Here is a 25,722-nt window from a genome sequence, read left to right as displayed (position 1 = left end):
CCGACGGTGGCAACGTCGGACGGAGGTACATTAACCAATAAATAATACCATCAAGCAACACCATTTGCAGACAAATGGCTGAGTTAGCCATGTGTGGATTCCATGGATAGATTCGGAGACGCACATGCATCCTGCAGCAGGGAAATTGTCCGGCATGGTTGGTCTATAAGAGGAGCTACAAGGCTGTGTTCTTCCTTTGTAGTTCCATCAGTAGTTCATTCATCTTTGCCACTCTGTGTTTGTATCTAGGTAGGTAGGTAGGTAGCTAGTCCACTCAGTCTTGAGTACTCTTGGTTGGGCAGCTGCTGGGCGATGAGCATGGAACCATGGTCATGGGTGGTAACTTGCGACCCGGGTTGTTGGTCCATGGAAGAAACAGCAGCTGCGTGCAGTAGTGATAATAGGATTAGCTTCCAAACATCCTTGCCTAGCCATAGTGATAGCGGAATGCAGCTGCAGGTGGTTGAGTATGCAGCCACAGCCACAGCCACAGCCACGCACGATATCTGTAGTGAGACGGTCCAAGTGTTCGAGGAAGTAACACAAGTGTTCAATGATAACTATCTTGTCATTATGAAAGATAAGATGCACAAGTTCCCTCCAAGCCTGGGAGATGTCCCCGACTGGTGGAAGGTGCCGGCGACCGTGGCCATCGGTCCTTACTACCACGGTGAACCCGGCCTGCTGGAGGCGGAGCAGGTGAAGCATTCGGCTGCCAACCAATGCATCAGGGACTCGCCGGTCGCCTCACTCCAGGAGATGTACAATGCGGTCTTCGCCGTGTTGCCCGATGCCCTCAACCTCTACTACCAGGACGAGTTGGCTAAGTTCCGCCACGATGACCTTTTGCCGATGATGTTCATTGATGCTTGCTTCTTGGTGCAGTTCATGCGTTGGTATTATCTCCCCGAAGGCGACATGCATCAGGCGCTGGAAAGCTATTTCTCCGCCAACTACGAGCGCATCTGCACCGACATCATGATGTTGGAGAACCAGATCCCTTGGGTTGTGGTTAAAACTATCTTCAACCTCATGCCGCCAGCGCCCTCGCCCTGGCTCTCCCCCTGGGAGAGGTTCGTCATTGTGATGAGAAGGGGCCTGGGAAACCAAGTGGGTCCGGAAGACAACATCGACGTAGATCCTGAGTATCACCCGCCGCATGTCCTCGGCCTCATCTGGCACTACATTGTGCGAAACAACAACCACCACGGCGATGATGATGATGAGGAGGACGACCACAACAACGAGGATGACGACAACGACAACGATAAGGACGACGACGACAAGCAAAAGCCATTATCTATCAGCGTCGCCGAGCTTGCCGCCATCGGTATCACGCTGGTACCGACACGGAAGGAATGGAAAGCAGGGCTAATGAGCATGCGCCTAAAAAAGAAACCCCGGTGCTTCTTCGTGTTCGGCGATCTCGAAGTGCGCCCCCTGTACCTGTCCGAGGGAAATGCGGCCTGGCTCGTCAACATGGCGGCCTTCGAGTTATGCAAGACCCCAGATTTCCAATCTGATCATGTTCATGATAGAGATTCTGCTGTCTGCTCCTACCTCCACCTCTTCGCCATGCTGCTGGACCAGCAGCAGGACGTCCATGAGCTGCAAAAAGAGCATCTCATCGAAGGAGGAGGACTCACCAGCAAGATGACGCTCCATTTCTTCGCTTCCATTGGCAAGAACATGCGCCCCGGAACATTCTACCTGCGCATAATTATGCGGATCGAGAAGTTCAGGAACGACAGGTCACGTTTGCTCAGGTGTATCCTCTTCCTTAAAAGGAAGAGGGCTAAAGTCATGGCCCTAATCTCGATCATTGCTGCAGTCGTCGGCATCTTGTCGTCGCTCCAAGCTCTCAAGCCACACTAAGACGTGCCGGACCTGACTGTGGCACTATTAGTTAGCATGCATGTTCTACTTGTATGCCTCTTACTATTCGCAGTGTAAAATTCCTTGTATCTCAATCTTATTTCAAGTGAAATCCATTCTATCTGTATCACGGCAAGCTAGCTGCATCAAGCAATTAGCATGAATTATTTGCAAGCAATTAGACGTAGTAGTATGATATGTCGGTGCTCAAGGTTAATTAGCCGCCAGGCCATATTTAAACAACAGCTTGATACATAGTATAGTAGTATAATCTAACGATTTAATAGGTTATAATATGGTTTGTGTTATGTTAACTCGTGTCGTGACTCGTGAGTCGTCACTTGTGAGTGAGAGGGAGCTATCTAGATGTACGAGGAGGTCATTTGGGCTCAGGTCGTCTAAGGACAAGCTGCATCAAGCAACTAGCATGAATTATTTGCAAGCAAGTGGATGTATGATATGTTGCTACTGCATGTACATTAGTAATTAGCTGCCAGGCCCTAATTACAACCACTTGCTACCACACATTTCTTATTATTAAAACCACTTAGCTACAGTATAATCTAACATGTCATAATAGGATAATATGGTTGCTGTTATATCAACTCTTGTCCTGATTCAACTTCATCTGCATCTGCGTCTGCATGACCAAAATAATAGAGGCAACTAGCTAGTACAAACCAACTGCATCTGCATCTGCATCTGCATGACCAAAATAACAAAGGCAGCTAGCTAGTAAAAACCAACTACATCTGCATCTGCATGACCAAAATAACAGAGGCAACTTGCTAGTACAAACCAACTACATCTGCATCTGCATGACCAAAATAACAGAGGCAACTAGCTAGTACAAACCAACTACATCTGCATCTGCATGACCAAAATAACAGAGGCAACTAGCTACTACAAACCAACTGCATCAGCATGCATATAGGGTGCGTTTGGTTACTTGCATCATTTTTTGCCCATCTGCATGCTTGTTTCAGTTGGGCCTGGCTGAGCATATGCAGGCCAAAAATCAATATCCGCATGTTGATTGGTAGCCTGGATCCTCTCTTCGGGCATGGGGCAATGCTTCTATGCATTATGTTTGGTTGCTCGCATTGGTTGTGGTCATACTAGTACACATTGTTTTATTGTCTGCACGAGATATGATTAAGACTTAACAACTACATATAGGCTATAACAAACGGCGCTACACAGTGCCATGGCGATTGCGCTGGACGATGGTGGCGCCGAAACCATTCGATGGCATCGGGTTCGTGCTCGGTTGCGGCTGCAACGACCCCAAGGTCGTGGCGGTCGCGGTGGCCTCCTAGTCGCCTTGCTCTAGCATGGAGGCGCCGACGGCAACCACAACCACGTCGTAAACACAAATCTCATTCTCCTTGACCTAAGCTTGAGATCATGATCGGATCAAGCTCATCCAGGAAATAGGCCGGCCACCAAGCTTTGTTCTTGCCGGCCAGGACAGGCATAGAGGAAGACCGAAGTTGGGGGCTCGAGCTTGGGCTCGGTGGAAGATGTTGAAGCAGCTGGTCTCAAACACGACAATAACAACCCCGCGGAAGCTGGGACAGACATCCCTTTCACCCCATGGCCTCTTTGGCCACGGGCACCATGATGACAGTCCCTGCCTTGACCTCAAGAAGCCTTCTGTCCTACCCATCCCCCCCCCCCTTTGAACTCCACGTGCGTGGACTCCAAGAACCGCCACAACAGCTCCAGCCATGCCGTACGCGGCCAACCTGTGGTTGGCGTCACCAGAAAAGGTCGCGAGCTCGTCGAACACTTAATAAACTAGAAAACAAGAATTAGTTTCAAAAACATTTGTGATTAGGTCGCCAACTCTCATTGAAACCAATTCTTGTTTTCTTGGTTTGCACACGCGATAGATTGTGTGCCTCGACGGTGACGACGCTGTTCTTTCCACCGCCCGGCTTATCGTGCTCAGTGCGGTGACGGATTTGAGAAACTTTGTCCAAAATAGCTACGAACATGAACATGAATTCAAAATTTACAGTCAACAAAACTATGACCTAATCACAAAAATGAAACCATAACATCAATGTGCATCTTTTTCGTGTAAAGCTTATCTTCAATCGAAGCACCGTTCTGTAGATTAGAAGGGATGTAAGAAAAGGGGTTAGAGAAGGAGGTTGGTGAAAGAAGAAGCAACATACAAGGTGTATACTACTCACATTCCCTCGTGCAACCAGACCCAACCATGTGCGCTTGACTTGGCTCGCCCCAGCCTGCCTCGCTGAAAACTGCCAGTTCGGTCGTCGTTCCTAACGGGCCTCGTTCGAAAATGCGTTAAGTTTCATGCAGGACAATGTTTGTATTCGACCCAGCCAATCAAGAGGACCAAAATTTCCCCGCGGGTCTGGTTTGCGTGTATGCAGGCAACCAAACGCCTCCATATTGTATGGTTATACTCTAGCTAATATAATAATACAATATTTGATATGACAGACAGTCGTACCACATATATATATCTCATTTTTTAAAAGGAGGATGGCCCACGAGCTCTGAACTAGGGCGATGTATATAACCATTTCATTAATTATTCATCATGAACTTACGAAAAGATACATCAAGAAGTCGGAAGCCACCCTGGCAACATCAGTCGCTACACCTATGTAATGATGAAGGAGATGCACATGATCGACGATGTGTGCCCTAACCTCACACCAACACCGAAGAACATCAAAAACGGAGGCCCAACCTAAGACGTCTAACGACGGGTCAAGGGCACAAATTAGTCCAGCATACTTTCAGCGGGCTCCGCACGCACATGCTCAAGAGGTCGACGCCATCAACTTCCGTTGATTCCTCTTCAGACCTGGTATCAACGTATTGAACTTGCTAAGCATGTCGCCACTATGCCAGACGACGCAACCTCCCTAGGTGCGTGTTGATCATCCCACAACCATCGCCAAGGCCCTGCTGCATCACACCGTCAAGACTCCTTGTCGTCGATGCGTCACAAGTAACGCCGCTCCAGCTACAAGAACGATGCCCCCAAGAAAGGAGCGACGCATGAGTGCCGCCATCATCCAATCAACTGATCAAGGGTTTCCCCTGAAGGTAGCGAAAGGAAGTGGGAGCTTCACCCTGATGATGCCGTCATCACTACAAGAAATCTGTTAATCCATGACGGATTTTTGATGACGTTCTTGTAAACTGTCATGAAAACCGTCATTGATTTGCAAGATACAAATGAGCCCTACAACAGTAGCCTCTTTACGACGGACTTCGAGGGACCGTCACAAAAACTGTCATCGATCGACCAAATGGGCCTAGTCGGGCTTATCTTTTTATTCTTTGTACACCATTTGGACTGTCATGGAAAGCTCTTATTGACGTGTCGTGTATGCCATTTATTTGGCCCACATGTCGGTCAGATGCAATTAAGAGTACATAAAAAAGAAAAGACCGAAACTTAGAGCACGGGCGATGGCGCGAGAAGGAAAATTTTAAGTTTCTAGTGTGAGGGACATTTTCTAGAGCCAACCCATTTAACAACAGAGTTTACACCAGTCTAACCCTAAATATCTCCTTCCGTTCCCAACCATCAGCCGCCGCCACTCCTCCATGCTCCGCTCCACACCGACGGCGCCGGCGCCGGTGGTGAACCACCCCGCGCCAGGGCCCTCCCCATTTATCCCTCGCCGGACCCCTCCCCATCTGCCCCACGCCATGCCGCTACACCATCGCCAAAACCCACCCCCGCCACGGTTTCACCCCTACCAGCGTCTCCCTTCACCTGCACCATGTCGCCCGGTCCATAGCCGGATTCGACGACTTGACTATCAGATCCGGCGAACTTTTTGCCAGATCCGGTGACCTCACTTCCAGATCTGCTGTGCGCGGTCACTAGTTAGGCGCCCCATGTGGTGAGTACGGGGCCGGCAGGAGGCCACCCCTCCTCTCACGGCGGCGATGCATCTGTACCGACTTCAGAAGAAAACGTGGGACGTGTTGGACTGGAGGCAGAACAGCATGGAAGGACGAGAGCAACTACCCTGACTGTGCGCGGCGGCAGATGTGAAGGGTGAGTTTGTTTCCCTTCCAAGTTTTTCATTGTGAATTTCGTATGGACGATGTGTATGTCCAAACGGTGGATCTGAAATTAGATCATGATGGTTCTGTACTCATTGGGTTCTTGCATGCATGATTACTACTAGCCTAACGCAAAACGTTTTTCCGTCTCAGTAATATGCATTGTTAATTGATCTACTGGTGGTTGGTTGAGTGTGCAATAAAATATACACGTTAGATGTGTGTTTGGGTACCTATTTCACTATTTGTATAAGGTGGTCTGCAGGAAATGATACAGGCTTGTATGTTTATACAGGTCGTGTTAGATGTGTGTTTGAGTACCTAATTCTATAAAGTTGTTGGATATATATTTCTATCATAGTGACTTATATTTCTATCATAGTGACTTAAACTTGGGTGGCCACAAGAGCTTCTCCCTCAAAACACCACTCCACATTCTTGCTGCTGCTGTGCGTGTTCATCGCTACCGTTTCCTAGCACCTCTGGTTGTCCCATCCTGAACGATATTGCTGCTGCAAGTGCTAGCAGCTGGATGCCAAACCACTGCTCCCCGACCACTGGCTGAGAACATCACTCAAACATTTAATCTCACACACTAACACATGTACAACTTAGATATTGGAGAGGTAAGATTTCCATTTCCTGAATCATGGCTTCTTTGCTAATTTGTATATATTACTGCTATAAGTTTGAACCTAGAGTTCGTGTTTCAGTAAGAGAAATCAAGTCGTGGATTTATAGCGTTTTCTGACCACCATGTGTTTGAGTTTATGCCTATATTTTTTTTTCATTTAATAACTACTGTTCTAAAAGGACATGCTCGTCATTTTAACGCTTCAAATGAATCATTTTCATAACAATGTGTGTATGTCCCACTGTAACATGAGAAACTAAATCTTGATCACAATATTGTCTATTATTAGATTTTGGGTGAAGTAATATACAACAGAAAAAATGTTTGTTACAAGTTATGGGACGTAGATTTCATGATGTCCCTGCTCGTCAGTCATTTAGGTTATGTTTATCTTGGAAACATATACCTATATGATAAATAAACATATTTATCATTCAGTTTATATAACAAAATCATTTTTGACATGTAGAACAATATACAAATAAAAATAGTTAGTAGCATGTAGTCGTTTCTATGAGTACCTAATTTTCTATATGAATAAATAAACAAATTCATGTATGCATTCTATTTGTCTTGGAAGACAGTGGCCATAGTTGGCAATTTAAAATGTTTGACATAAGCATTTCTGTTATTGAAAATCAAATCATGATCAATCCATTTGACATACTTCAAGTAATGAACAAACAAGTTTTTTGGTCAATGCAGGCGTATAGCAGCATTTCGTCGTTCAAATAAAGCCTGTCCATACCTTCATTGTGTTCTTATTCAAGTCCAATCTTATCATTTTGTGTTGCTTTAATGAACATCTTATTTCTCATAATACTACATGCAATATTGGCAGGAGCTAATATATATTCATGTTGTTGTGATTATCTTATTTTCTCTTACATAACTGTACTTTATGAATGACTAGTTAACTGATTGTTCCCTTTTCATTAGCTGGCCTTTTTTACCAACCTGCTATAGAACCAAACCATGGAACTAATTTGATCTTTATTGCGACTGAATGTGTGTATTATGAAAATTAAGAAAGGGAAAGAATATATGGACCAGGATCTTTATCATCCATTATCGTGTTTTCGTTTCTTTTCCCATTTGATATTTCATACATGATGTTATGTTATCCTGAATGTTGTTGGTTGCAAGCTTGTGCTGCATTGGTGTTGCATCGGCGTCATAGTAAAAATACAATTATTTGAAGCTTTTTGGGGGTTATTTGAAGCTGACATGCATGGTTCACTTTACTTTATGTACAGTTTTATATATGGATGAAAACCCATGCTTAAATTCATACTTCTAATTTTTTTAACAAGTCTTACACTTTGTACATGTGCAGGCAAATCCATGCTGGTCCTCGGGAGTATGAGTTGAGGCAATATGGTGGCTTCCTTTGATGATGGTGGTGGGGATGGCTGGATATGCTAGGTATGATTGGGTAGCGGGCTACTCGGTGCTACCCATCATAACCCGCCACAACATGATAGTTGCCATCAGGAGAGTGTCGACGGCAAGATCCTGAATATTCATGGAGAATCTTCTGAGTCATGCCGTAGCCATTCCTATCTATTATTTCAGTTTTCTTCTGGGTCGTAGCCATGGAGAATCTTCATCATTCAGTAGGATGCTTGGGTCAGTTTTCACTTTGAAGGGCGGAATTTCATGAAACTTATTATAATCTTCTGACATGTCTGTCTTGTCATCTACTCCCACAATGTTTCTTTTCCCTGAAAGAACTATGTGGCGTTTTGGCTCATCGGACGATATCTTCTTTTGCTGATTTCTTTTTCTCGTTAATGTAGACATGTCCTTCACATAGAAAACCTGAGCGACATTATTGGCTAGGACAAATGGTTCGTCAATGTATGCAAGATTTTTGAGATCTACTGTTGTCATGCCGTACTTTTGGTCTACAACTACCCCGCCTCCTGTCAGCTTCACCCATTTGCACCGAAATAAAGGGATCTTAAAAGTAGGTCCATAGTCAAGTTCCCATATCTCCTCTATGTACACGTGATATGTTTCCAAACAGTGCCCATTCTCGTCTGTTGCATCAAAGCGGACATCACTATTTTGGTTGGTACTCTTTTTATCTTGGGCAACCGTGTAAAATGTATTCCCATTTATCTCATACCTTTGGAAAGTACATATAGTCGAAGATGGTGGCCTGGCCAAATAGTACAGCTCATCTTCAACGGTGTCGTCATTCATGAGATGTGTCTGCAACCAACTGCCGAAAGTCTTCTCGTGTTCCCCTTTAATCCAAGAGTCAGCCTTTCCCGGGTTTTCGGAGCGTAGAATATTCTTGTGTCTCACGATATACGGAGCCGCCACGGTGGAATTGTGTAGAACTGTGTAGTGTGCTTGAGAGAAAGAATGCCCGTCCATACATACTTTTGCTTTCCTTCCTAGTGTGCCTTTTCCTGTCAGCCTACCCTCATACCGAGATTCAGGAACATCAATCGGCTTAAGGTCAGGAAGAAAGTCCACACAAAACTCAATGACCTCCTCTGTTCCATAGCCCTTGGAGATGCTTCCTTCTGGCCTAGCACGGTTACGAACATATTTCTTTAAGACTCCCATGAACCTCTCGAAGGGGAACATATTGTGTAGAAACACAGGACCGAGAATTCTAATCTCTTCGACTAGGCGAACTAGGAGGTGTGTCATTATATTGAAGAAGGATGGCGGAAACAACAACTCAAAGCTGACCAGACATTGGACCACATCAATCTGTAACCCTGATAGACTTTCTCGATCAATTACCTTCTGAGAAATTGCATTGAGGAATGCACATACCTTCACAATTGCCATGCGAACATTTTCCGGTAGAATTCCCCTCAATGCAACCGGAAGCAATTGCGTCATAAGCACGTGGCAGTCATGAGACTTTAGGTTTTGGAATTTTTTGTCTTTCATATTTAGGATTCCCTTTATATTCGACGAGAAGCCAGTCGGGACCTTGATACTGAACAGGACTTCAAAGAAGATTTCCTTCTCTTCCTTAGTAAGAGCGTAGCTGGCACGCCCTTAAAACTGCCCTGGATGCATGCCATCTCTTCCTTTATGACGTTCCTGGTCCTCCCGTGCTTCCGGTGTATCTTTTGACTTCCCATACAAGCCCAGGAAGCCTAGAATATTCACGCAGAGATTCATCGTCAGGTGCATCACGTCGATTGCCAAGCGGACCTCATGGACTTCCCAGTAGGGTAGCTCCCAAAATATAGATTTCTTCTTCCACATGGATACGCGCTTATCACGGCTGTTAGGAACAGGTTGGCTGCCAGGACCATTTCCAAAGATTACTTTTAAATCTTTGACCATATCAAATACTTTCAGCACCAGTACGGATGACAGGCTTCCCCCAGGGTTCTGCCTTGCCATTGAAATGCTTGCCTTTTTTCTTTAAGGGATGCTTGGGCGGAAGAAAACGACGATTGTACGGATACACATTCTTCCTATAGTTGTCGAGATATATACTTTCTGTCTGATCCAAACAGTGCGTGCATGCATTGTATCCCTTGTTTGACTGTCCTGAAATGTTACTAAGAGCAGGCCAATCATTGATGGTTACGAAAAGCAACGCTCGAAGGTCAAATTCCTCTTGTTTGTGCTCGTCCCACACACGTACACCTGGTTCGGCCCACAGCTGTAAAAGTTCATCAACCAATGGCCTTAGGTACACATCAATATCGTTGCCGGGTTGCTTTGGACCTTGTATAAGCACTGGCATCATAATGAACTTCTGCTTCATGCACAACCAAGGAGGAACGTTGTAGATACATAGAGTAACGGGCCAGGTGCTGTGACTGCAACTCTGCTCTCCAAAAGGATTCATGCCATCTGTACTCAGACCTAACCATAAGTTCCTTGCGTCAGCTGCAAATCTCGGGAACTCTCTCTCGATTTTTCTCCACTGCCGACCATCAACGGTGTGCCTCAACTTATCGTCTTTCATACGATCTTCCATGTGCCATCGCAACAACTTCGCATGATCTTTATTTCTGAACAGACGTTTCAACCCCAACATTCCTATCTATTATTTCTGTTTTCTTCTGGGTCGTAGCCATGGAGAATCTTCATCATTCAGTAGGATGCTTGGGTCAGTTTTCACTTTGAAGGGCGGAATGTCATGAAACTTATTATAATCTTTTGACATGTCTGTCTTGTCATCTACTCCCACGATGTTTCTTTTTCCTGAAAGAACTATGTGGCGTTTTGGCTCATCGGACGATATCTTCTTTTGCTGATTTCTTTTTCTCGTTAATGTAGACATGTCCTTCACATAGAAAACCTGAGCGACATCATTGGCTAGGACAAATGGTTCGTCCAAGTACGCAAGATTGTTGAGATCCACTGTTGTCATGCCGTACTTTTGGTCTACAACTACCCCGCCTCCTGTCAGCTTCACCCATTTGCACCAAAATAAAGGGATCTTAAAAGTAGGTCCATAGTCAAGTTCCCATATCTCCTCTATGTACCCGTAATATGTTTCCAAACAGTGCCCATTCTCGTCTGTTGCATCAAAGCGGACACCACTATTTTGGTTGGTGCTCTTTTTATCTTGGGCAACCGTGTAAAATGTATTCCCATTTATCTCATACCCTTATACAGTACATATTGTCAAAGATGGTGGCCTGGCCAAACAGTACAGCTCATCTTCAACGGTGTCGTCATTCATGAGATGTGTCTGCAACCAACTGCCGAAAGTCTTCTCGTGTTCCCCTTTAATCCAAGAGTCAGCCTTCCCCGGGTTTTCGGAGCGTAGAATATTCTTGTGTCTCACGATATACGGAGCCACCACGGTGGAATTGTGTAGAACAGTGTAGTGTGCTTGAGAGAAAGAATGCCCGTCCATACATACTTTTGCTTTCCTTCCTAGTGTGCCTTTTCCTGTCGGCCTACCCTCATACCAAGATTCAGGAACACCAATCGGCTTAAGGTCAGGAAGAAAGTCCACACAAAACTCAATGACCTCCTCTGTTCCATAGCCCTTGGAGATGCTTCCTTCTGGCCTAGCACGGTTACGAACATATTTCTTTAAGACTCCCATGAACCTCTCGAAGGGGAACATATTGTGTAGAAACACAGGACCGAGAATCTAATCTCTTCGACTAGGTGAACTAGGAGGTGTGTCATTATATTGAAGAAGGATGGCGGGAACAACAACTCAAAGCTGACCAGACATTGGACCACATCAATTTGTAACCCTGATAGACTTTCTCGATCGATTACCTTCTGAGAAATTGCATTGAGGAATGCACATACCTTCACAATTGCCATGCGAACATTTTCCGGTAGAATTCCCCTCAATGCAACCGGAAGCAATTGCGTCATAAGCACGTGGCAGTCATGAGACTTTAGGTTTTGGAATTTTTTGTCTTTCATATTTAGGATTCCCTTTATATTCGACGAGAAGCCAGTCGGGACCTTGATACTGAACATGACTTCAAAGAAGATTTCCTTCTCTTCCTTAGTAAGAGCGTAGCTGGCACGCCCTTAAAACTGCCCTGGATGCATGCCATCTCTTCCTTTATGACGTTCCTGGTCCTCCCGTGCTTCCGGTGTATCTTTTGACTTCCCATACAAGCCCATGAAGCCTAGAATATTCACGCAAAGATTCTTCGTCAGGTGCATCACGTTGATTGCCGAGCGGACCTCATGGACTTCCCAGTAGGGTAGCTCCCAAAATATAGATTTCTTCTTCCACATGGATACACGCTTATCACGGCCGTTAGGAACAGGTTGGCTGCCAGGACCATTTCCAAAGATTACTTTTAAATCTTTGACCATATCAAATACTTCAGCACCAGTACGGATGACAGGCTTCCCCCGGGGTTCTGCCTTGCCATTGAAATGCTTGCCTTTTTTCTTTAAGGGATGCTTGGGCGGAAGTAAATGACGATTGTACGGATACACATTCTTCCTACAGTTGTCGAGATATATACTTTCTGTCTGATCCAAACAGTGCGTGCATGCATTGTATCCCTTGTTGGCTGTCCTGAAATGTTACTAAGAGCAAGCCAATCATTGATGGTTACGAAAAGCAACGCTCGAAGGTCAAATTCCTCTTGTTTGTGCTCGTCCCACACACGTACACCTGGTTTGGCCCACAGCTGTAAAAGTTCATCAACTAATGGCCTTAGGTACACATCAATATCGTTGCCGGGTTGCTTTGGACCTTGTATAAGCACTGGCATCATAATGAAGTTCCGCTTCATGCACAACCAAGGAGGAAGGTTGTAGATACATAGAGTAACGGGCCAGGTGCTGTGACTGCAACTCTGCTCCCCAAAAGGATTCATGCCATCTGTACTCAGACCTAACCATAAGTTCCTTGCGTCAGCTGCAAATCTCGGGAACTCTCTCTCGATTTTTCTCCACTGCCGACCATCAACGGTGTGCCTCAACTTATCGTCTTTCATACGATCTTCCATGTGCCATCGCAACAACTTCGCATGATCTTTATTTCTGAACAGACGTTTCAACCGCGGTATTATAGGAGCATACCACATCACCTTGGCAGGAACCCTCTTCCTTGGTGGCTCGCCCTCAATATCACCAGGGTCATCTTTTCTGATCTTATACCGCAATGCAGTGCATACCGGGCATTTATCCATATTCTCGTACTTCTCACCGCGGTAGAGGATGCAATCATTAGGGCATGCATGTATCTTCTGCACGTCTAATCCTAGAGGGCAGACAAGCTTCTTTGCTTCGTACGTGCTGGCGGGCAATTCATTCTTTCTTGGAAGCATCTTCTTCATCAGTACCAGCAACTTTTCGAATGACGAGTCAGTCACACCGGTCTCTGCCTTCCACTTCAGCAATTCCAGTGTGCTACCCAGCTTCTTCTGGCCATCTTCACAAGTTGGGTACAACAATTTGTTGTGGTCCTGTAACATCTGCTCGAACTGCAACCTCTCCTTTTCTGTGTCGAAACCTCGCCGTGCATCAGAAATGACCCGGCCAAGATCATCAGCGGGCTCATCTGGTTCCCGTTCTTCATCCTGATCTTCTTCTTCATTGTCTTCCATTGCGGTATCAGCATACTCAGGGAACATAGATCGGTAGTTGTCATCATCATTCTCTTCTTCTTCATCATCGTCTTCCATCATAACCCCTCTTTCTCCGTGCTTGGTCCAAACATTATAGCCCGACATAAAACCGGACCGAAGCAGGTGGCTCTGAATGACTCTTGAGGAAGTGTAATCCTTCTCATTCCGACATTCAACACATGGACAAAACATATAGCCACCACCATGCTTGTTCGCATCGGCTGCATCTCGAAAAGAATGCACACCTTCTCTGTAAGCGGCTGTGCGTCGATCATCGTACATCCATGGATGGCTCATCTCTGCGTTATACGATAGTATATCAAATACAATCACGATCCTAAAAATTAGTACCGCACGGTCTAAACGAGGAAATATAGTTGCTAACCTTTTAGAATAAGTAGAAATAAAGAGGAAGAGGTTTAAGTGTGGCTCGGGCATCTCATATCGTAGTTGTGTTCGGTGAACTGAAGCGGCATTGAACAATGCAAATATAAGCTATCTATATGATGATGCATTGAAAAAATAACAAGAAAATAAAAGTTGGAATTTTTTTCACCTTGGGGGCATTTCGTCAAACACGTGGTGCGCGTCGGCCGCTGGCTCAACGAGTGATCTCACCGGCGCTTCGGTAGACGCCGCGCCCGTCCGCCGCCCTGCAAGCTTCTTCTTCGCCTTCGAGCTGCCGGAGCCGTTCGTCGCCTTCTTCTTCGCGGATGTTTTTCCTTTCTTCGGCTCCGACGCATTGGGGAGCTTTGACGGTGCGGCGGCGGCACGGGACGGCGCCGGCGCGACGCCACCCGTCGGCGTGGTCATCCGCGGCGGCAAGAAGAGGCTGCGCGCGAGGCCGACGATCGGCGGAGCTCCGGCGGCGGCGGCGCCAGCGCCAAAGCTCGCCGCGCTAGGGTTTTCGGCGACGGCGGCGGCGGCTGCGGCGGCGGGGGGGTCGCGGCTGTACAGCGGGGTCAGCGGGGTGCCGGTGTGCGCGTCCATGGTGGCAGGGGCGCTGGCGCCGGCGCGCGCGGGTGCAAAGGAGGAAGAAAAGGACGAGTTCGCGCGCGCGCTCGAGTCTGCCGCGCGCGGAAGTGGACGCCCGAAATACACAGCGCGGGATGAGGCTATGGCCAGCGCGCCCAACTCGTTTTAGCGCGCGCGCGGTTTTTGCGTGTCCGTTGAAGCTGTCCGCCGCGTTGCGCGTGTGTTATAATTGCCTTTTTTTCGACGCAGCGCTAGTATAGCGCGGCTGTTGGAGATGCTCTAACAACAACATTCGAGCCGCACAGTCATACCGTATTGAGTTATTTCACAAACTGTTTACCTTCTTTGGACGTTGAAGGCTAGGTCTATGAGCTATCTAGCCGATGAGAAACGAGCAGCTGCCTGCATACTGTACGAGGCTGCAGACTGGCCAGTATTTCTCTCTTGCCGGACCCTGACAGCACATTCAGAGCAGCATTGCTCCAGTCCTCTTCGTACCATTGCAGAAATAGCACCAAACCCAAGATCGATTCTTTGCCGGCTCCATGCCAGCATCGCCAGAGAAGAAGCAAAGTTTTACTTGCATGCAAATCCTGAGACACCGAATCCAACAACACCTGCAGCCAATCACAGCCCGTGTACCGGAATCCCCTTTCACGTCGAAGCCTCCAATCAACTCTCAACGCATGTCTTAGGGCTCTTCATTTTGAACATGCAATCACCGCATGGAATTCATCTTCCTCCTAGTTACCGAAAATCACCTTCATATATTGGTTGAATGAAATCCACTTTATCGAAAAAAGACAGACTTCACTAAATTTGATCAAATGAAGATTGTTCGTGTAATCATATCAGTAGCAGGTAGTATACTGTATACTAACATATTTTTTAATGATGATTTTTTTTCTTGATAAGGCATCATCTTTTAGTGGCATGTAGGCACTTCTACGTATGTTAGTTCTCAAAAAAGGATAATTTGGAAATATCACCTATAATCTATACCTACTAATAAAAAAATAGGTATTTTTAGTCCGTCTTGCTATTTTATAGAAAATCCCCTGATGTTTTTAACATTAAACCCATAGTACATATTATATTTTTTTTTAAATACTCATATCTTCTAAACCGTAACTTCAAATTTAACGTGTTATATGTGGAATTTTATTAGAAAAATATGTAGAATTTGAATATGATGTTATTTTACATGTTACACATTTAATAAAAAATATCTAGGGTGCAATTTTAATAAATAATTCATTATTCGTCTTTCTTTCATACCAGTACTAATTTGAATTGGGGATGAACACGTCAACAAAATTAGGATTGGAGATGAAATTGAAGGTCACTTGCCCGTTTCTTTATATGTATTAAATCTACATGCAAGCCATGTCAAAATAGAAGACCTGTGGAATCTTGAACTAAACTTTTGTATGGTAAGAACATATATGTTTGTGTCGTAACTACGAAGTCTCAGATTATAGACCATTTTTTTATAAATTAAGAGTGTACAATTTTTTTCCTCCCGTTGCAACGCACGGACGCTTTTGCTAGTTTTGGAACAAAGGAAGACATGTGTCTCATGCTAACATGACGAGTCTATTAAACATATTTTTATTGTAAATTTACTCATTGAGTCTGGGCCATAGTCCAAATAATTTCAAATCTTTACCCACATGTACTGTTGTGTAATATAGGGGTGGGCATATTAACCGATGACCGAATTACCGACCCGAAAAAACCAGGACCGAAGCCGAATAAACCGAAACCGAAAAAATGATATTAAATTCGGTCAGCAACTCTGTAGAACCGAAATTACATCGGTCACTTCGGTTTTGACCCTCAAGTACCTGAAGTACCGAAGTAACCGAGAAAAAATAATAACAAGCCAACTCATGCATTAGGCCCGTAACCCACTCACGTACATGCGTCCGTTTAAGCCCTCACGTATGTAACGCCCTTCAGGCTGGCCCTCACGGTAAAAAGTGTCTTCCTCCACCGCACCTTATCTCTACTATTAAAGGGGGATATGTCGTCGTCGTGATGGTTCGACCTCGTATGATCCCCCCTCCTATCGGTAGCCCTTCCACCGATTTTTATTCATCCCTCCATAAACCAGGTGATAAACCAGCCGATTAGTTTAATAAAACCACATCCGCTTCGTAAAAAAAAATCCAATGCGCTAACCCCGCCTCCCAACCATATCGCACGAACACACTCCTTCTCCCCTCGCTCCCAACTCCCGATCCACCTCCTGCAACAAGCCGCGTCTTCTTCCCTCGCCTCCCCATCTAGACCCGATCTCACCGGGGGCACCGCCCGCGCATCCCACTGGAGACCGCCGCAACGTCCTTCTGGATGCTGTTTTCTTCCCCACTTCCTTCTCCCTGCGTCGAATCCCCTCGAGCCCCAACCGGAGCGGCCCCCACCTTCCTTACCTCGCGCGCCATGGCGGCGACGCCGTTTCCCAGTGCCCTCGCCAGGTATACGTCGGCCCCCACCTTCCTTTCCGCGCCGCTGCCGTTTCCAGTGCCCTTCGCCAGGTACACGTTGTAGCCCGTCGGCGCTGCATCGAGCCAGTAGCTACCATCACCGCCCAATCCATCCACCCAGTTTTGCATCCATCGGGCACCCAACAACTAGGTATTGGTCACTACTTTTATTGTATTCTCGTTTGATTTAGTTGGAGATGTCGATGTTGTGTTTGCAGCAGGCACCCAACCATTATCTCGTTTCTTGGCTTTGATGAAATTTCGATCTGTTGGAGATGTCGATGTTGTGTTTGCAGCAAGCACCCAACCATTATCTTGTTTCTGGGCTTTGATGAAATTCCGTTCTGTTGTAGATCCGAATCGGCATGAGTCTTTTCTTGCGTGGATGGGGTTTGCAGTCATCGCCATCAATATGGGAGCTATATATCTCTTTGAGGAATGGCGATTTTTATGACACAACTTCCGTTCTTGTTTCTATTATCATCTCTGCTTTTTAAACAAGAACTGGTTTAAAATAAAGTATGGGAACGATCTGTATTACTGCTATCCCATCTTTTTTATATTATTATCTAAGTTTATAGTGGCACTAAGCTACCGCGTGGACAACTATTATGTATATATACACAGTGATTCATGTAATAATGTCGAAACCTTCAGATACATGATGGGCACATATTTAAGAGAAAACAATCCTTATTTGCCACTGAATGCTATGTCCCAGTGCGAAGCATGTGAACTTTCTGCTCATCCTCTGGGGCCGCTGAGGTTCAGAATTTCATGCCATTCACTGTGTGCTCGATCACCTGCACCAAGTTCTAGCTTCTGGACTTGATGAAATTTTGTTTTGCTGCAGATCCGAAGAGGCCTGAGTTTTTCTTGGGTGGATGGGGTTTCTAGTCATCGCCATCAATGTGAGAGTTATCTATATATGTTGAGGAATGACGATTTATGAGACAACTATCATTCCTCTTTCTATTACTATCGGTGTTTGCTCATTAAAACAAGGACTGGTATGTAATAAAGAGGGCAAAGGAATAGCAAAGTTTGTCATGTTGGTTCAATGAAGGAAACATTGTTATGTTGTCCCGTGGCGGAGGCCGTTCATACTTTGCGTAAGCCCGTTGTGGACGCTCAATATAAGGTTTAGGTCTAATTTATTTTGTAGAATGAATTTATTTTCTTCTTTTTAGTTGAAACGAAGTACAAATATTTCTCTTGTTGATCTGTATATTCATTTTCTTAGGTTTGCTTCCAGTTGAGAAGGTAAGTGAGAACGAGATGGAGCATGAAATTCCAGTTGAGAAGGCATGAATCATCTGACCAATATCACTGGGTAAAGTGTGCACGCTAGCCATTGTTTGATATATCTTTTTTACATCTAAGTAGAATAAAAAGCCTAAACACAGGAACTAATGGAGATAGCATAGTTTATCATATCTTGATGATCATTATCTATAATTTTGTGTGAATAATGTGACTGATGGACTTAACTTGATGACCAAACAGTAAAATCTTGAGTCAAAACCTCCGTCACGAACCTGAAACCAAAGTTTATTAGAGAGATAACATATCTTGTAAACTGGACATAGCAACAAAGAGCTGGTAGTAATTACATTCTAACGACATGCATATCATACAGCCCCACGTACAGCGACAAAGCAGGATCGAACGTCGTGATGGTTCGACTCTCCAGTGACCGGCCGACTCCTCCATCTTCCTCAAGCGTGAATCCATCTACGCCAATCTATCCCAACCTGCGTGCCCGCTCACTCCCGCTGTAGCAGGACGAGGACGATGAGGTCGAGGCCGGCTGGAGCGATCCCCTCGCATCCCACCCACCTGTGCCCCCTCCCCTCCATCTCTTCCTTTGAGTCCTAACCCTGGGCTAGGGTTCCATCCGCCCCCGCCCCCATCTCCTGCTCCACCTCCCCTGCCCCATCTCCTCCTCCGCCGTCGTCCCTACTGCTCGGATGCGCACGCGTCCGGCCGCTCCAAGGCCGCCGCCAGTGCTGCCCCTCGGCATGCGTGTCCGTCGCGACCATGGAGTCCGCCGCCGCCGTTCCCGTAGCCGCCGTCAGTGACACACGTGCCCCGTCCCTCTCGGTCTCCCAGTCACTGGCTAGCTCTGGTCATGCAGTTCATGACTCTTTGTCGTGTAGTCGGCGGATGAGGACACGGAGACGACGAACCCAAGGACGGTGGTGGCGGTCATCCTCGGCGGCGGTGCCGGGATCAGGCTCTTCCCTCTCACCAAGCGTAGGGCCAAGCCGACGGTGAGTTACCACTTACCACCACTCCTCTTTCCATGATTCGGGAAATGCGAGTAGATTAGATTGTTTGACATGCATTGGACTGACTCGTCGACGGTGCCACCCGCCGCAGGTGCCAATAGGCTGCGCATACAGGCTCATCGACGTGCCCATGAGCAACTGCATCAACATCGGGATCAACAAGGTGTACGTCCTCACGCAGTTCAACTCCGCCTCCCTCAACCGCCACCTCTCCAGGGCCTACAACTTCAGCAATGGCGTCGGCTTTGGAGACGGTTTCGGCGAGGTGCCAAATCCTGCAGTTCAATTTAGACTGGTTATACTACTTATTAGGGGATAATTCATTATCGATGGCAGACGCACTGCTTCAAGGAATCTTGGGTCTTGCTTTGATTATCTGAAACAGGGATAACAGAGTGGGAATTGATTGTTTTGTTTTTTCAGGTTCTAGCAGCAACTCAGAGGCCTGGATCGGAGGGAAAGAGGTGGTTTCAGGGTACCGCCGACGCGGTTCGGCAATTTGCTTGGCTTTTCGATGTATATTTGCTCTCCGTGTGTGTGCATGATATACATTTTTCTTTCTTCGCTACAGACGATGAATCATGGTGCAGGGAGTGTGCACGTGGTATGTATAAAAATGTTCACTGATATAATTACAGAATTAAGAAATTGGGTTCAGCTGTGCTTTGGGTTCCGCTACTGGAAACCTCATGCTTGTAACGCTGCATGTTATTTATTTATTTTTTGCTTTCCAGAATGCCAAATCTAAAGACATAGAAGATGTGCTGATTCTTTCAGGAGATCACCTCTATTGTATGGACTACATGGACTTTGTTTAGGTAATTTACCGCATAAAGACTGTTTTCCACACTTGTCTGTTCAAGTACATGGTTAAATTGCTCTCGCCACTCCATATGTAGAGTCATCGGCAGAGAGACGCAGGCATCAGCATATGTTGCTTGCCAATTGATGACAGGTGATTTCCTCTCTATTTCAGTGGCTAATGTACATAAAGTCACAAGTGGCCTTCCACTGTGCATCATCTACATGCAGAGGAAATACTATAATTCTTCTTCAAATTTTGAAGTTTTTGAAAAAAAAATGAATTGCCATTGCTTTGTGAAGGAAAATGTTTGATTTTTAGCATATAATGAACTCTTCTATTTAACATTCTGTTAGTTTATGTCTTGTGGATTAGAAATGAATAATTTTGTTTTCAATGTTAGTTGGGCGTCTGATTTTGGTCTAATGAAGATAGACGACACAGGAAGAGTTATTTCATTTAGTGAAAAACCGAGAGGAGCTGACTTGAAAGCAATGGTAAGTTGAATTGATTTCTTCGTGCCACTCACCTCTCCAGTCCACACTTGAGAGTAACATTCTAGATGGCCAAGTGCACATCTTATCAGTTAGTACAACACTGAGAATGTCATTCAAATAAAATAAAACAGAAGTTCATGGCCATTTTTTTGGCAGCAAGTTGAAACCACTCTCCTCGGCTTAACGAAGGAGGAAGCAGAAAAGAAACCATACATAGCTTCAATGGGGGCATACATATTCAAGAAAGAGATACTTCTAAATCTTTTGAGGTATGCCAATTCAACTTATTGGATATCAAAATGATGTCAGTTAAATATTATATTTGATTCTTCCTTGAAAAAAGTGTATCCAGTTCTCCAAATATAAGGCAAACTACCAAAGTTTCTGTAAACATGGAAAGTACTAAAAAACAAGCTATTTCATCTTCAAATATTTGATGTTGTAGATTTTTTTGGGATACTACCTTATGTTGTAGTGACGTGCATTTTCATAGAACAACTTGATCACAAGTACATCTTAATAAGCAATGCATTGTTGTTAGGTCAGATGGCGTTTTCCCACTGCAAATGATTTTGGCTCTCAAATAATTCCTGCTGCAGCAAGAGAGATTAATGTAAAGGTACGTGAATATCATAAGTGCAATCATTAGTAGGCATGTTGTTTAAGCTTTTCTGAGCAGTTAAAAAACAGTTTTAACATGCTCCCTCTTACCCCCTCTTTTTTCATGAGAGGTAAGAGTATATAAGTTTATTACCAAGTTCCGTTGTTCCATGTGTGCTGCTAATTTGTCTGTTAATTTTTCATTGTTAAGATGTCGCGGCTGAAATTCTAGCTGTTAAATATTTATCTGCAGTTTGCAATTACTCTCGGGGTGTAATCTAAGTTTTATTTATGTGTTTTCATATATTAGCAGCAAATACTCATGTCCACTTTCATTCTTTTCCAATGATTTTTTTAGTAGTTTTTCAGTTTTGATTTGTCTGGGCAACAATTGACATCATCAAGTATGTAAGTTGTGTGATTGAATCAAGTTGCATAAGTAAATCCTAATTTCCACCATCCATTTTTCATCTAAATTGCTGCTATTGACATCTATAGGTAAGCATATGCTCGCATTAAAGCCGCCATCGGCATCTACCAGTAAGCATACTCAAAATAAAATTTCATGGTGGTCCTCCCATTGGAACATATGCTCACATTTTCCTCCTTCTGAACTACCCAGATCACATGGTGCATGGAGAAGTATGTGATTCAAAACTACAACAACCGAATAAAGAGGTGAGTTAATTTGCATTGTGACTTCAACAACCATAGTAATCCAGTAGTATCTGCATGTTCTTAGAGATTCTAGGTTTGCCTTTTCACTATAAGTTATCACACAATCTTTCTATTTACTTTTACAAGAATACAAGAATCTTGCAAACACAAAAAATCAGGATTTAACAAGGGTGACAGCCGATGGGTCACTTCCAATACAGCGGTCTTCCGGCGCGGTGGGGCTACACTCGAGCAGAGGAGTGGCAGTGGAAGCGCCAAACTGGCAGTGCCTGACCAACCACTTCACGCTCTTCCTGAACCATGGAGCTAGCGGTCATCCTCTGCTCTCAGGTACGTTTTCCAATCTTTCTGCAAATTGGACGTGCACTTTGCCGAGTAAAACATATTTTACTGTCAGAACTGGAACAAACACACACACACATCTACTATCTGATTCGCTGCTGATACTAAGTTATGAACTATCATGTTCATTAGTGCAGAGTGCAGACACGTTCTTTTCGCACACAAAATAGTCCTCCCAACACTACGTCATGTCTATTAATTGTGACTTCTGCAGCATGCGGCATGTTTTTATCGAAACTACATCACATTGTTTGTGCCTTTGCATTGCCCTTACTGCTGCACCGTGCACCCCCAGGTTCTTCTCTCCCATGGCAGGGGCCAACGGGTGGCAACGGATGGTGGGACAATGGATGGTGACGCAACGGACAACAGGAGATCCGCCGGTGGCAATGGACGGGAAGAGGCGCGGGGGGGGGGGGCGTGCACGAAGAAGGTAGAGGAGGTCGCCGGTGGAAATCTGGCAAGTTGTGGCGGCGTATAGGGATTATGGTTTGATGTTTGTCTTTTTACCTATAGCACTGAATACTTATAGCACTCACTTTCATGTATAGGTGGTGTTGATCCTAAGTTTGCCAAGACAATGCTTCATAAAAATCACCCGGATTATGCAAATTGGACAAAAGCCTAAGTTGTCCTACTTTATAGATGAAGGAATTGAAATCGTGTGTTGATGTGAATACACATCGGTTGATGTATATCTCATAAAGTAATTGTACTGAATTATAATTATATTCAACCTCTACCTACGCACCCACGACAATTTGCCCTCTTGATGAAAGCATGCGTACTAAGCGTCGCATCAAGAGTACAAAGGAAAACATAGTGTACGACTCAATTTACTTTGGAACGGAGATTTCCTGTAGTTATAAATCATGTTACAAGGGCATAACCGAGTGGGTAAAAGTCAATAACAAAGAGCTTTTGTACTCTAAGGTAATCTTTTGCAATATGAGCCACAATTTTGTTGCTTCTCCAATAGTAGGTGTGGTTTGTCGACCACTATTTTAAACACTTTTGTCCGGTTCAACTTTTTTACCATTTACAGGGAATATGTGTCACACTATGTTTATTCCATTAAATCATGTAGGCAGAAGGCATTGTAAGTATGGATAATTTCATTGTAAAGGCTAAAAAATAGAATTCACTGTAAAATAATAGTGTTTTGTATTGTGAGAATAATTCGCCCCTGTTTTGCACGTAAATCACACACCTTAAATCATAAAAACCACTAGCTAGCTAGCAGACCTGACTGTTGAATATAACCGATGTGACACAATGATGTGAAGAAACATAAGCATAAGAGCAGTGATATGCAAAGTTAATCCAAAATGACAGTCGGACAAGTTTTTGTTATTCTCATAGCAACTAAAAATATCTTGGTTTAGTTACATCAGATAATTAAGTACTTTATATGCAATCCGGCTCCCGGGAGCATGTGCTTCTGCTCATGGAAAATGAATTTTGAAGTGTCAAAAATATCCTAGCAAAAAAATTATGTGTTCTTTGTCACATTCAAATACTACCTCAAAAATTTTAGGCAAAAAGATTAAACATCCTGGCATGTGCAAAAAAAATTGAACATCAATTGTTACCTCAAAATGTCACACAAAATTATTATTTTCACCGATGAAACACCATTACTCTGTTTTGCATGAAAATTATCAAGCATGCTTGTGACACTAACAAGAACATCTACAAAAAAATCAGATTATTTTTAAAACAATTACTATTGTTTTTGGGTTACTGTTCATTAGGGTGCAAATGCGTCTGGGAGCCAAAATGCCTCCCCCTACATTATCATAACATAGTTGTTCTGGATCATGGAGTTACAACTCGTCTTGATTAGATTTTGTATATAATAATTGTATATGATTTTATTTTTCTTAAACAAAATTGTTCGAGTGTTCTGCTATGTCCGGCAAAGGGTGATCCACTGGACAAGAGTTGTAACCTTTAAAGTTTGGTGGTTGCTTAATTGTTAATATATAATACTTTTAGTTGATTCTTTTTTGGTCCTTATTAGGGTTGTTCTTGCGAGAAGGCTTATTCGATCAAGGTGTAAGATCTATGACATTTGTCTTTCTAGCAATTGGATTTCGATGCATGGTTATGCAAAATATAGATTTTTATTTGCTTACTTGTGTTGCCCACCACATCTCGGTTTATGCATAGTTTTTGCTGCTTGCATGTGACGGTCAGAGCAGCAGGTGGGTTCTATTTTTTCTCTACATTCAGTTGGATTTTCTTCTGTTGTATTCTGTATTACCCGGTATAGTTGTTCACGAAACTAAGATGCAATATCATGTTTGTCTTCATACAGGTTTGTTATCCAGGTATCTGCTGTAGGTTGAAACGTACACATGCCTCTCCTTCTCCCCTCCTATACCCTAAACCCTAAATAACCTTGATAGTGCCACTCCTTCAATTTAATATTCAAATTACTTTCTCTAAAATTTGCATGAACAAACTTGAATATAAACCGACCTTCTACTGAAGAATGATGTGTGGGCTTGGGTGAAGTCCATGAAAGCGAAGTGTGGTGGAATTAAGCTGCTTATGTAGTGTCAAAATTCTACCATTCTATTTCGAAAATAAAAATTGAAATAAGATTCAGAAAAAAAATTATTAGAACAGTGGTCACATTCCCTTTCTGGTGGTAGTAATTGAGGATTCCATAAATAGGGATAGCTAAAGTGCTTCAGTAATGACAACAGTGAGCGAAAAAACTAAGTTGTTGACAACAGACCTATACACTTGTCCCTAGCGACAATGTGGGTTTACTTTTGTCGTAGCATCATAGGCGGGAGCTTATCATGTTAAAGTGAAACTATATGGTGTGAAGTAGAGCGATAGGAGCAGATCTTGAGCAAAAGGAGTGGATCGAGATTGAACCCACATAAGGACATCAACGTCGCATTATTATGTTGTCCCGTGATAACGTACGGGCATTTAACTAGTAACATCTAAGTTGCCCCTAGATCTAAAGAAGCCGTCAGCTAGCCGATGCTCCTTCGTTCCTGTTTGATCCCGCTGCCTAGCGTCGGGCCGCCGGCGATGCAGGATCTCTTTCCTCCTCCTCATACTTCTCGCCAACAGCGACAACACGGCCAACTCAAATTTCCACAAGCACTCCATGTCTTCTTCTTGGTTACCGAACACCTATTTCTCGAACACAAGCCGCTAGCTGACCTTGTCTGTCGAGCTGCTCCTACAGGCTACAAGTGCATCTCCTCTCCCATTCCTTTCAGTCATTTTTTTTCTTGATATATTTTCTGGCAAGTGGTTATTCCATTGGCGACCACAGATTGTGTTCTTCCATATGGTATTTGACTTTTTGTTTGGTCTCTTCGGTCTAAAACCGACGACCGAACCGAAATATCGGACCACCCAACTCTTGGTCAGCATAATTTTAGAAGACC

The 25,722-nt window shown here is 44.4% G+C and overlaps 1 protein-coding gene and 1 pseudogene across 1 annotated transcript; both read left to right on the top strand.

Annotated features, from left to right (window-relative positions):
* The first annotated feature begins 204 nt into the window (after positions 1–204).
* Positions 205–2,005, top strand: LOC123403730 (UPF0481 protein At3g47200-like). The gene has a single exon (XM_045097647.1). It carries the CDS (start codon positions 313–315, stop codon positions 1,873–1,875), a length of 1,563 nt encoding a protein of 520 aa, XP_044953582.1. The 5' UTR covers positions 205–312; the 3' UTR covers positions 1,876–2,005.
* Positions 2,006–5,769: 3,764 nt separating this feature from the next.
* Positions 5,770–21,332, top strand: LOC123394974 (annotated as a pseudogene).
* Positions 21,333–25,722: the final 4,390 nt, after the last annotated feature.

This window comes from Hordeum vulgare, chromosome 1H, assembly GCF_904849725.1.
Source record: "Hordeum vulgare subsp. vulgare chromosome 1H, MorexV3_pseudomolecules_assembly, whole genome shotgun sequence".
NCBI classification, from domain to species: domain Eukaryota; kingdom Viridiplantae; phylum Streptophyta; class Magnoliopsida; order Poales; family Poaceae; genus Hordeum; species Hordeum vulgare.
The sequence above is the reverse complement of the archived record's forward strand: the minus strand, read 5'-3'. Positions and strand labels throughout refer to the sequence as shown.

Excerpts from the sequence above, each read along its gene's own strand:
- LOC123403730 (XM_045097647.1), top strand. The coding sequence starts at position 313 with ATGAGCATGGAACCATGGTCATGGGTGGTAACTTGCGACCCGGGTTGT.